General features: G+C 40.1%; 1 protein-coding gene across 1 annotated transcript; it reads left to right on the forward strand.

The window, feature by feature from the left end:
• The first annotated feature begins 792 nt into the window (after positions 1-792).
• LOC133549112 (galactose-specific lectin nattectin-like) lies at positions 793-6520 on the forward strand. The gene is made up of 4 exons (XM_061894250.1): positions 793-938; positions 3461-3595; positions 5949-6060; positions 6165-6520. Exons 1-4 carry the CDS (start codon positions 804-806, stop codon positions 6239-6241), a joined length of 459 nt encoding a protein of 152 aa, XP_061750234.1. The 5' UTR covers positions 793-803; the 3' UTR covers positions 6242-6520.
• The last annotated feature ends 5461 nt before the right edge of the window (positions 6521-11981 follow it).

An 11981-nucleotide genomic window follows, 5' to 3' on the forward strand; every position in this document is an offset into this window, starting at 1 on the left:
GGAGAAGGCATTTGACCGTGTCCCTCGGGAAGTCCTATGGGGAGTGCTCAGAGAGTATGGGGTATCGGACTGTCTGATTGTGGCAGTCCGCTCCCTCAGTTTGGATTTTAACCTATTTAAAACATGTCTTAAAGATTCTAAAATTAATCTTAATCAGGAAAAATGACTAATGATGTTCCATAAATTTTTTTTTTATAATTTTTTCAAAAAGATTCAAATTAGCTAGTTTTTCCTATTCATTTTTTTCGGTGGAATTTTGAATTCTAAAGAGTCGAAATTGAAGATAAACTATGTTTCAAAATTGAATTTTCATTTTTTTTCGTCTTTTCTCCTCTTTTAAACCATTCAATTAAGTGTTTTTTTCATCATTTATTCTCTACAAAAAAAACTTCCATAAAAGGAAAAAAAATGTCCGACGGAATGACAGACAGAAATACCCATTTTTTTATATATATATATATATTTATTTATTAAAGGTAAATTGAGCAAATTGGCTATTTCTGGCAATTTATTTAAGTGTGTATCAAACTGGTAGCCCTTTGCATTATTAATCAGTACCCAAGAAGTAGCTCTTGGTTTCAAAAAGGTTGCTGACCCCTGGTCTATGCTAAGTATTTGCTTTAGCTGTCGGCTTGTTTTCTGTTTGTTTTTTTGTAACGCTTTGATTTCGAGGAATAAATCATGTTCCTACCTGCTCGCTTTGTCCAGAGTTGTCGGGCAGTAAGCTGCGAAAACCCCTCGACATGACAGTAATAGACAGATATTATATATTCCTGTGTTATAAGTGTGATTGTTTATTGTGCATGTTTTTGAACAAGTTGCAAATAAATACATGTGTTGATTGTGTCGCAGATGATTGCTGTCCTAAGGGCTGGACTCAGTTGAACCGGCGTTGTTTCATCTTCCAAAACCAACAAGTCGACTTCCTGTCTGCGGAGGTACGGGAACTGGTGGAAACACATTAATGAAATAGTAAATGGAACTTTCCGGGTTGTGATGCTGCCTATTTACACAGTCACGGTCTCGTAGACCCTTTAAGACAGGGGTGTCCAAAGTGGAAATGCTATTACAAAAATTTAAAAAATAAACAATAAAAAAAAGTAGAATGAGGTGAAATCTAAGGAGAAAAAGTTGCAATGTTGACACAAAACTGCCATGCAGGCTGTTTTTTTTTTCCGTTTGTCTCTTTATTTAAATTTTTTTGCCATTGCTCCCCAAAAAAAATAACGACCAAAAAAATCCATGTTATAATGAATTATTTTCAAGTATCCAATTACTTCAAATATTTCACTTTAAAATTGTCAGACTGTGACTTGGATTAAGTTTGTTTCTCCGACGCAGAGGGAAGTTAGTGCGAGCGAGACGGGAATGTGAGTGCATCTTTTTATTTTAACACAAAACTAACAAAAGGCGCTCACAGTGGAGGTACAAAACTTGGCTATGGAAACAAACAATTGCACTGTGGCATAAACTATGGACATAAATTATGAACTATAAACAAAAACTTACACGACATGGAACAGTGAACGAGGGCATGAAGGTAGGACCAGCACGGGTAGGGTGTGAAGATGCCAGGACGAAGACAAGAAAAAGAATGGCTTAAATAGTAGCTATGATCATTAGTGAAAAACAGGCGTGAGGCTGGAAACAGGGACGAGACTAGGAGACCAGGTGATAGTAATGGGTTGGCATGGAGACGAAAACAAACCAGGAAGCGAAAAGACAGGACTGAATGTCCAAAAAAGCAAAACATAACATAATAATAATAATAATAATAATAATGGATTATATTTATATCGCGCTTTTCTATTGTTAGATACTCAAAGCGCTCACAGAGAAGTGGGAATGCATCATTAGTCCACACCTGGTGGTGGTAAGCTATATCTGTAGCCACAGTTGCCCTGGGGTAGACTGACCAAACATAACAAAAACACAACATAATCCGCAGGCGTGACAAAAAAGTTTCATGTGGTAAATATTGCAAATATTGTGTGGTTGCCATTTAAAAACATCAAAGTTTTCTTTGACGAAAGCGCATAAAACAAGCAAAATAATCATTCAAACGTAAAATCGTGTTGAAAGTAAAAGAAAAACCTAATAAAATTGTATCACTTTATGAGTGGGGCACCTTTTGGATCCCTAATATATTTAATGTTTTTTTCATTTAACTTTTCACTGTGATTACGCAGAAATATTAAAGAAGTAAAATCAATGGTGTCCTGCATTATTGATCTGGGGTGGTATAGCTCGTTTGGTAGAGCGGCCGTGCCAGCGACTTGACGGTTCCAGGTTCGATTCCCGCTTCCGCCATCCTAGTCACTGCCGTTGTGTCCTTGGGCAAGACACTTTACCCTACCCACACTGGTTTAAATGGAACTTAGATATTGGGTTTCACTATGTAAAGCGCTTTCGGTCACTAGAGAAAAGCGCTATATAAATATAATTCACTTCATCTTTTAGGGCTCTAATTACTTATTTTTTTTTACTATTAAAAACAAAGTTGTTTTGAACAGAAAAGCCATAAAACCTTTTTTTAAATATTTTTTTATTACTTTATTTCAACTTGAAGTCAATATAGAGATTTACTGTAGGCGTTAAATAATAATGATAAAAACAATAATAATTTGACTTATTTTTTACTTTTTAATGACTGAGACCCTTTATTTGTTTTACCCCCTAAAGGTAGAACAAAATTTTTAAAAAATCCATAGATTTTGTTATGGTTTGAAAATCCATCCATTTCCTGCCACCTATTCCCTTTTTTTGGGGTGGCGGGGGGCGCCGGCGCCTATCTCAGCTACAATCGGGCGGAACGCAGTGTACACCCTGGACAAGTCGCCACCTCATCGCAGGGCCAACACAGATAGACAGACTTTGAAAATGAAAACTATAAAAAATGCCCCCACATGCACCCCTGACTTAAGCTCTTAATGTTGCATTTGATCAACTGTATTGTTGATAATAGAGGTAAACTATTGGTATTGTTCATAATCAATAGGGCTTTTTCTATTGCTATTCGTATTGCACCAGTAGTGTAAAAATGCTCATTGTCATTTCTATATTTATTTTGTTTTCACTAAATGTTTCTTTGGTATCACTTTTACGATCATATTTGTACATATCGTATGTGCTGGTGTTGTTCTATTGTTGTTGTTTTTGTTGTGTTTGCTGTCTGTCTAATCCCCCCCCTTATCCTCAAAATGTCCCCCTCTGTCTTCCCTTTTTTCTCTTTCTGTCCCTTCCTGGCTGCACCAAAAGATAATATAAACACATTTAATGAAGTCAAATTCAAATAAGGCAACAAGAGAAGTATCCTACACTTCTGTTTTGTAAAGTAAATCTGAAAAGCCGATACGGGCATCTACATCAACTATATGATTTGCCTGAGAAGCTGGACAGGGCAAAAAAAAAAAAGCTATTAATGACATCATGTTCGTTTGAATTCTTCTGTGCCCTGCAGACCACCTGCATAATTCTGGGCGGGAACCTGGTGTCCATTCACAGCAGTCTGGAGAACGAACTCGTGCGACAGTTGATTTTTGATGTGACCGGCGACAACACTCGCACCTGGATCGGATTCACTGACGCAATCGAGGTAAAACATCCAGCGACACGACAACACTACACTTTGTGCCGAGAAAACAAGTCTCCAAGTACCCAGTTTCCTATTGACCCCGAAATAAGTAGAGTCTCGAAACTGACCATAAGTGCGAGTGTGATGGGAGTTTGTATCGCGGTACTATTCATCCATCCATTGATTGATTCTTTTGATTGATTGATTGATACTTTTATTAGTAGATTGCACAGTTCAGTACATATTCCGTACATTTGACCACTAAATGGTAACACCCCAATAAGTTTTTCAACTTGTTTAAGTCGGGGTCCATCCATCCAAAGCAGGGAAACCCAGACTTCCCTCTCCCCAGCCACTTCGTCCAGCTCTTCCCGGGGGATCCCGAGGCGTTCCCAGGCCAGCCGGGAGACATAGTCTTCCCAACGTGTCCTGGGTCTTCCCCGTGGCCTCCTACCGGTTGGACGTGCCCTAAACACCTCCCTAGGGAGGCGTTCGGGTGGCATCCTGACCAGATGCCCGAACCATCTCATCTGGCTCCTCTCGATGTGGAGGAGCAGCGGCTTTACTTTGAGTTCCTCCCGGATGGCAGAGCTTCTCACCCTATCTCTAAGGGAGAGCCCCAAACTCATTTGGGCCGCTTGTACCCGTGATCTTATCCTTTCGGTCATAACCCAAAGCTCATGACCATAGGTGAGGATGGGAATGTAGATCGACCGGCAAATTGAGAGCTTTCCCGCTTTTCCCGAAAATCCCAATTTTGAGGGGAAATTCCTGTTGAAATCAATGGGACATTCTTCCAAGTTCCCCAACTCACAAAAAAGTGGCACCCCAAAAAATTTCCTGTGGGACCCCATTTTTTACGACGTCATGGGGTCCCCGGGAACCCATTTTGAAAAATTCCGAGCATCATCACCGATGGAGTATAGGTGCGTGCAAAACAGCAGCAGCCGGCTGTGGCCTGTGGGCCGGTTCTAACACTAATCAAGGAGCCAGGGATGATTAATTCCCCATTTTTTACCCAATTCAAACCGTTCCAATTTCAAACTTTCCATCTTATTTGTGAATAGCGGGATTTCCCTTGAAAAATTCAAAAAATTCCCAGATTTCCCCAAATTCCAGGCTTTCTGGGACATTTTTCCCATTCAAAACTAATTGGCCATTTTTCAAACTTCCACCGTTTCCGCATTTTTCAATCATTCTACCTTAAACACATTACACTATTCTGGAAATTCTAACTATTATTTTTCCAAGTTCCCCAAAAATTCCATGAATTCCAGGAATTCATGTTTTTTCAAACCATTTCATGACACTTTTTCCTGGCGACTACCCCTTCCATATTTTTCAAAGTTGTTTTTTTAACTGGAAAAAATCACGGTTTTCCCAATATTCTAGGAGTTTCTCAATACCATTTTTCAATTAAAAATGTTACTGCTTCAACATTTCTCAAACGATTTTTAAAAAATCCAACACTAACCATTGAAGTCATTCAGACCATTCAGGTTGGTTTTTTTTCAAACTTTTCCAAAAAATTCCCGCTTTTCCCGAAAATCCCATTTTGGGGAGAAATTCCCGTTGAAATCAATGAGACCTTCTTCAAAGTTCCACAACATCCACATTTTCCACCAATTCAAACCATTCCAACTTCAAACTCTCCAGCCTATTTGGGAATAGCGGGATTTCCCTTGAAAAATTCAAAAAATTCCCAGATTTCCACAAATTCTAGGCTTTCCGGGTCATTTTTCCATTTCAAAACGAACTGGCCATTTTTCAAGCTTCCGCCATTTACGCATTTTTCAATCATTCTACATTCAACACATTAAACTATTCTGGAAATTCTAATTTCAAAAAAATTCCATGAAATTCTGGAATTCAGGTTTTTTTAAACCATTTTTTGACACTTTTTTCTTTTTTTCCCCTTCCACATTTTTCAAAGTTGTTTTTTTTAACTGGAATAATTCACGGTTTTCCCAAAATTCCAGGACTTTCTTAATACCATTTTTCAATTAAAACTGTTGCTGCTTCAACATTTCTCAAACGATTTTAAAAAAATCCAACACCACTCATGTTTTTTTTTTCAAAATTTTCCATAAAAATTCCCGCTTTTCCCGAAAATCCCAATTTTGGGTGAAATTCCTGTTGAAATCAATAGGACATTCTCCAAAGTTCCCCAACTCACAAAAAAGGGGCTTCCCCAAAAATTTACCGTGGCACCCCATTTTTACGACGTCATGGGGTCCCCGGGACCCCGTTTTGAAAAATTCCGAGCGCCAACACCGATGGAGTGTCGGTGCGTGCTAGATCGACACCACTGCCCTGTAAAGTTCAGGACTGACGACGCAGACTCAGAATTGTTGTGGATGATTGTGTCTTCCAGGAGGATTCCTTTATTTGGACCGACGGCTCAGTTGTGGATTTCACCGGCTTTGCAAGTGGCCGCCCTAACAATTTTGGAGAACAGGACTGTGTGATAATCAACTTCAGAGGAGGTATCAATACACCTTGTCATTAACAGTTCGATAAGTCAACATGCAGTGACGTAGTCTTGGTATTCTACACCGACACTGACGCATATGTTTGTGTTTACTTGCAGTGGATGAATGGAACGATAACAGTTGCAGCTTGTTAAGAACTTATGTCTGTGCCATGGATCTGAAATCTCTCCATTAAGATCCCCTCTGATATCTTCTAGCGTTTTCCACTGGCCGCTAAAACAACTTCTTTACGCTAATTGCTCTTGGCTTACATTATTTCAAGAGCAGGGACCAGCCTGACAGCTTCCGCCTACGCCAGAGGCCATGGTGTCCGAGTACTGTGGAGAAAACATATATTCTATCTTTCTTGATCATTAGTCATATTTACAGCAGCTAAAGTTTCCCCCTTTTTTTCCCCACACTTTGTTCTTGAATCTTATGTCCGCAAAAATAAACTCTTGTGCTTTGCCTTGAACGCGTGTACTCCCTTTTTACCTTATCTGTTTAAAACATCCATCCATGCATCCATCCATCTTCTTCTGCTTATTCGAGGTCGGGTGGTGGGGGCAGCAGCCTAAGCAGGGAAGCCCAGACTTCCCTCTCCCCAGCCACTTCTTCCAACTCCTCACGGGGGATACCGAGGCGTTCCCAGGCCAGCCGGGAGACATAGTCTTCCAAACGTGTCCAGGGTCTTCCCCGTGGCCTCCTACCGGTCGGAGGCGTTCCGGTGGCATCCTGACCAGATGTCCGAACCACCTCATCTGGCTCCTCTAGATGTGGAGGAGCAGCGGCTTTACTTTGAGCTCCTCCCGGATGACAGAGCTTCTCACCCTATCTCTAAGGGAGAGACCCGTCACCCGGTAAAGGAAACTCATTTCAGCCACTTGTACCCGTGATCTTGTCCCTTCGGTCATAACCCAAAGCTCATGACCATAGGTGAGGATGGGAACGTAGATCGATCAGTAAAATGAGTGTGTGACGGTTAGCTGGCATCGTGGTGCGGGTTCGTTCTCTCTAATATGCAATCGGACTTGGACACAGCGTGGTAGTAAGAAATTATGATTTATTCATACTAAAGAACAGACTAAGAACAGAAAAACTTGCACAAGGCACTAAGGGAAAAACAAACAGAACTAGCTTGGGAGCTAAAAAGAACTAAAAGCGCTAGCACGTGAGCTAGGGAACAAACCAAGGAAGCATAGCGCGGAAGCTAGCAAGTACAAAAACAGTTCTTTACCACAATCGGGAATCAGCGTCGTCACCTGTTGCATGGAACAGAAACTAGGATGCGAGGACGAGTAAACGGAAAACGCAGGCTTAAATAAGGAGAGTAATTACGAGGCGGGTGCGCGTAAAAACAAAAGGCAGGTGACACTAATGCATAACTATGGCAAAAGAACAAAAGAGGAAGTGCCACTAGGAACTAAGGAAGTCAAATACCAACAGAATACGATACAGAAACGGAACAAAACCAGAATATGACATGATCCAAGCAGCGGTTCATGACAATCTGGCTCCTCTAGTTGTGGAGGAGCAGCAGCTTTACTTTGATCTCCTCCCGGATGACAGAGCTTCTCACCCAGTCTCTAAAGGAGAGCCCCGCCACACGGTAAAGGAAACTAATTTCAGCCACTTGTACCCGTGATCTTGTCCCTTCGGTCATAACCCAAAGTTCATGACCATAGGTGAGGATGTGAACGTAGATCGACTGGTAAGTTGAGTGTGTGACGGTTAGCTGGCATCGTGGTGCGGGTTCGTTCTCTCTAATATGCAATCGGACTTGGACACAGCGTGATAGTAAGAAATTATGATTAATTCATACTAAAGAACAGACTAAGAACAGAAAAACTTGCACAAGGCACTAAGGGAAAAACAAACAGAACTAGCTTGGGAGCTAAAAAGAACTAAAAGCGCTAGCACGTGAGCTAGGGAACAAACCAAGGAAGCATAGCGCGGAAGCTAGCAAGTACAAAAACAGTTCTTTACCACAATCGGGAATCAGCGTCGTCACCTGTTGCATGGAACAGAAACTAGGATGCGAGGACGAGTAAACGGAAAACGCAGGCTTAAATAAGGAGAGTAATTACGAGGCGGGTGCGCGTAAAAAACAAAAGGCAGGTGACATTAATGCATAACTATGGCAACAGAACAAAACAGGAAGTGCCACCAGGAACTAAGGAAGTCAAATACCAACAGAATACGATACAGAAACGGAACAAAACCAGAATATGACATGATCCGAGCAGGGGATCAGGACAATCTGGCTCCTCTAGATGTGGAGGAGCAGCAGCTTTACTTTGAGCTCCTCCCGGATGACAGAGCTTCTCACCCAGTCTCTAAGGGAGAGACCCGCCACAATTCGGCTGCTTGTACCCGTGATCTTGTCCTTTCGGTCATAAATAACTTAGATTTATATTGTGCTTTTCTAAACACTCAAAGCGCTCAGAGAGAAGTGGTACTCGACATTCATTCACACCTGGTGGTGGTAAGCTACATCAGTAGCCACAGCTGCCCTGGGGTAGACTGACGGAAGCCAGTTCGAGCCTACAACCCCTCCGACCACCACCTATCATTCATTCATCATTCATTGACCAGTGTGAGCGGCACCGGGGGCAAAGGGTGAAGTGTCCTGCCCAAGGACACAACGGCAGCAATTTTTTTGGATGTCAATAGGTAGGAAGCAAACTTGCAACCCTCAGGTTTCTGGCCGGCTGCTCTACCCACTACGCCATGCCGTCCCTAACCCAAAGCGCATGACCATAGGTGAGGATGAGAGCTTTGCCTTCCGGCTCAGCTCTTTCTTCCCCACACTGGATCGGTACAGCGTCCGCATTACTGAAAACACAATCCGCTCTTCTCTAACTCGTGAACAAGAATCCAAGGTACTTGAAGTCCTCCACTTGGAGCAAGATCTCCTCCCAAACCCGGACTAACTTTGTAACCTGTTCAGAACAATGAGGCTGTATTCCTTTCTGTTTGCGTACTAAACAAGCTGACTTTTTCCTTATGATTTTTAGACGGCTTCTTGATGCCGCTATGAAGGCATTGTAAGGACTGGTCTCCTAAAGGTTTAGTAAAAATTGGTAATATTCCTATTCTGTCTTGATGGTCCTTTTTACTCAACATATATGTCATCCACAATAATTTGGGATTGACCAGTGACTTTTATTCCATGAAAGGAAGACTTGTCTGATGCAACAGAGTCCCACGATCACGTCGACGACATCAACAGCCGGCATTAACACAGTTTTACAGGGTTGCTTCAGCCGGTGGGTCGCCTTGTTTCAGCTCCGTGAAATCCGACTGCTCGGCAGGTGTTGAAGACCACACAGAATATGTATGTCATATGTATTCTTCTCTCTAGAACAGGGGTCACCAAGGCGGTGCCCGTAAGGACCAGATGAGTCGCCCGCTGGCCTGTTCTAAAAATAGCTCAAATAGCAGCACTTTACGACATTTTTAATTCTAAGAGAGACAAAACTCAAACAGAATTAGAAAATCCAAGAAAATATTTTAAAGACTTGGACTTTACTTGTTTAAATAAATAAATTTATTTTTTTACTTTGCTTCTTATAACTTTCAGACAGACAATTTTAGAGAAAAAATACAACCTTAAAAATGATTTTAGGATTTTTAAACACATATACCTTTTTACCTTTTAAGTTCCTTCCTGACAATTTAAATCAATGTTCAAGTAAATTAATTTTTTTATTGTCTATAATATTAAATACATTTTAATTTAATTCTTCATTTTAGCTTCTGTTTTAGCGACGAAGAATATTTGTGAAATATTTCTTCAAACTTATTATGATTAAAATTCAAAAAAATTATTCTGGAAAATCTAGAAAATCTGTAGAATCAAATTTAAATCTTATTTCAAAGTCTTTTGAATTTCTTTTAAAATTTTTGTTCTGGAAAATCTAGTAGAAATAATGATTTGTCTTTGTTAGAAATATAGCTGGGTCCAATTTGTTATGTATTCTAACAAAGTGCAGATTGGATTTTAACCTATTTAAAACATCTCATCAAAATTTTAAAATTAATCTTAATCAGGAAAAATTACTAATGATGTTCCATAAATTATTTTTTTTTAAAGATTCGAATTAGGTAGTTTTTGTCTTCTTTTTTTTCAGTAGAATTTTGTATTTTAAAGAGTCAAAATTGAAGATAAACTATGTTTGAAAATTTTATTTTCATTTTTTCCGTGTTTTCTCCTCCTTTAAACCGTTCAATTAAGTGTTTTTTCATCATTTATTCTCTACAAAAAACCTTCTGTAAAAGGAAAAAAATGTACGATGAAATGACGGACAGAAATACCCATTTTTTTATATATATATACAGATTTATTTATTAAAGGTAAATCGAGCAAATTGGCTATTTCTGGCAATTTATTTAAGTGTGTATCAAACTGGTAGCCCTTCGCATTAATCAGTACCCAAGAAGTAGCTCTTGGTTTCGAAAAGATTGCTGACCCCTGGTCTAGAATGTCAATACATTGTTGGAAACCAGAAGACCATTTTTTTCTGAAAAATAAAAATAAAAAAGATAGAAACTATTGTCCAAGTTTAAATATGTCAGTGTAATTCAAAACATTACAGAAAGGGAACTTTAACAAATAAGTCTCTGACGGGAATTAATGAACTCATTGTTTTGCATATGGGGAATGTTTATATTCATCTTGGAGTAAGCGAACCATCAGTTTAAGTAAATAGTAGTATTTCCGTTTGAGCACATAACTAAATTGGGTCCCTTTGTTGGACATTTGCATGTGTACTGGATTAGTTCTCTTAGGAGAAGAGGCAATAAAATGGGACCTCGGTATGCAAAGGTGATAACCCTAAACGTGAGAAAAGACTACAGCATTTCAGTTACGACCTATTTCTGTTGTTTTTCGCACAGAAGCAGCTAAAGGTGGGATTCTCTGGCTTAGGTTCGATTAAAAATGGATGATTGATGCTTCTTTCATATATGTTTATTGAAGCAGTTTTACATTTATTTTCCTTTCACTAAGTAAGCGTTTTTCACTTGCAACTTTTAAAAGCAGAAATTCCCATCACATTGATTAAAGGCCTACTGAAATTAGATTTTCCTATTCAAACGGGGATAGCAGGTCCATTCTATGTGTCATACTTGATCATTTTGCGATATTGCCATATTTTTGCTGAAAGGATTTAATAGAGAACATCGACGATTAATTTCACAACTTTTGGTGCTGATAAAAAAGCCTTGCCTGTACCGGAAGTAGGAGACGATGTACGCGTGATGTCACGGGTTGTGGAGCTCCTCACATCTGAACATTGTTTACAATCATGGCCACCAGCAGCTAGAACGATTCAGATTGAGAAAGTGACGATTTCCCCATTAATTAAAGCGAGGATTAAAGATTCGTGGATGAGGAAAGTGAGAGTGAAGGACTATAAAAAAAAAAAGACTATACAGTGGGAGCGATTCAGATGTTATTAGACACATTTACTAGGATAATTCTGTAAAATCCCTTATCTGCTTATTGTGTTACTAGTGTTTTAGTGAGATTATATGGTCGTACCTGTACAACCTGAAGGTCGGCCCCGCACCTTTCTTCAGCACCAGTCGACGGATGGTGGCGATGCCCATCTCCGCCCCTCGCAAGGGACCCTCTTCGAAACACGATCCTTCGAAATGATCGCTGCATAATACCGTGTTGGCTTGACCGCTCTGTTCCATAGTAAAGCTTCACCGTCATCTTTCGGGAATGTAAACAACGAAACACCGGCTGTGTTTGTGTTGCCAAAGGCGGCCGCAATACACCGCTTCCCACCTACAGCTTTCTTCTTTGACGTCTCCATTATTCATTGAACAAATTGCAAAAGATTCAGCAACACAGAAGTCCAGAATACTGTGGAATTATGCGATGAAAACAGACGACTTATCGCTGGGAACGGTGCTGGAACAAGATG

Source organism: Nerophis ophidion, linkage group LG03 (genome assembly GCF_033978795.1).
Source record: "Nerophis ophidion isolate RoL-2023_Sa linkage group LG03, RoL_Noph_v1.0, whole genome shotgun sequence".
Taxonomy (NCBI): Eukaryota; Metazoa; Chordata; class Actinopteri; order Syngnathiformes; family Syngnathidae; genus Nerophis; species Nerophis ophidion.

Coding starts and splice junctions, on each gene's coding strand:
- LOC133549112 (XM_061894250.1), top strand. CDS start 804: ATGTTTTTGAACAAGTTGCAAATAAATACATGTGTTGATTGTGTCGCA. Junction 939..3,460: donor TCGACTTCCTGTCTGCGGAG/GTACGGGAACTG, acceptor TGTGCCCTGCAG/ACCACCTGCATAATTCTGGG. Junction 3,596..5,948: donor GATTCACTGACGCAATCGAG/GTAAAACATCCA, acceptor TGTGTCTTCCAG/GAGGATTCCTTTATTTGGAC.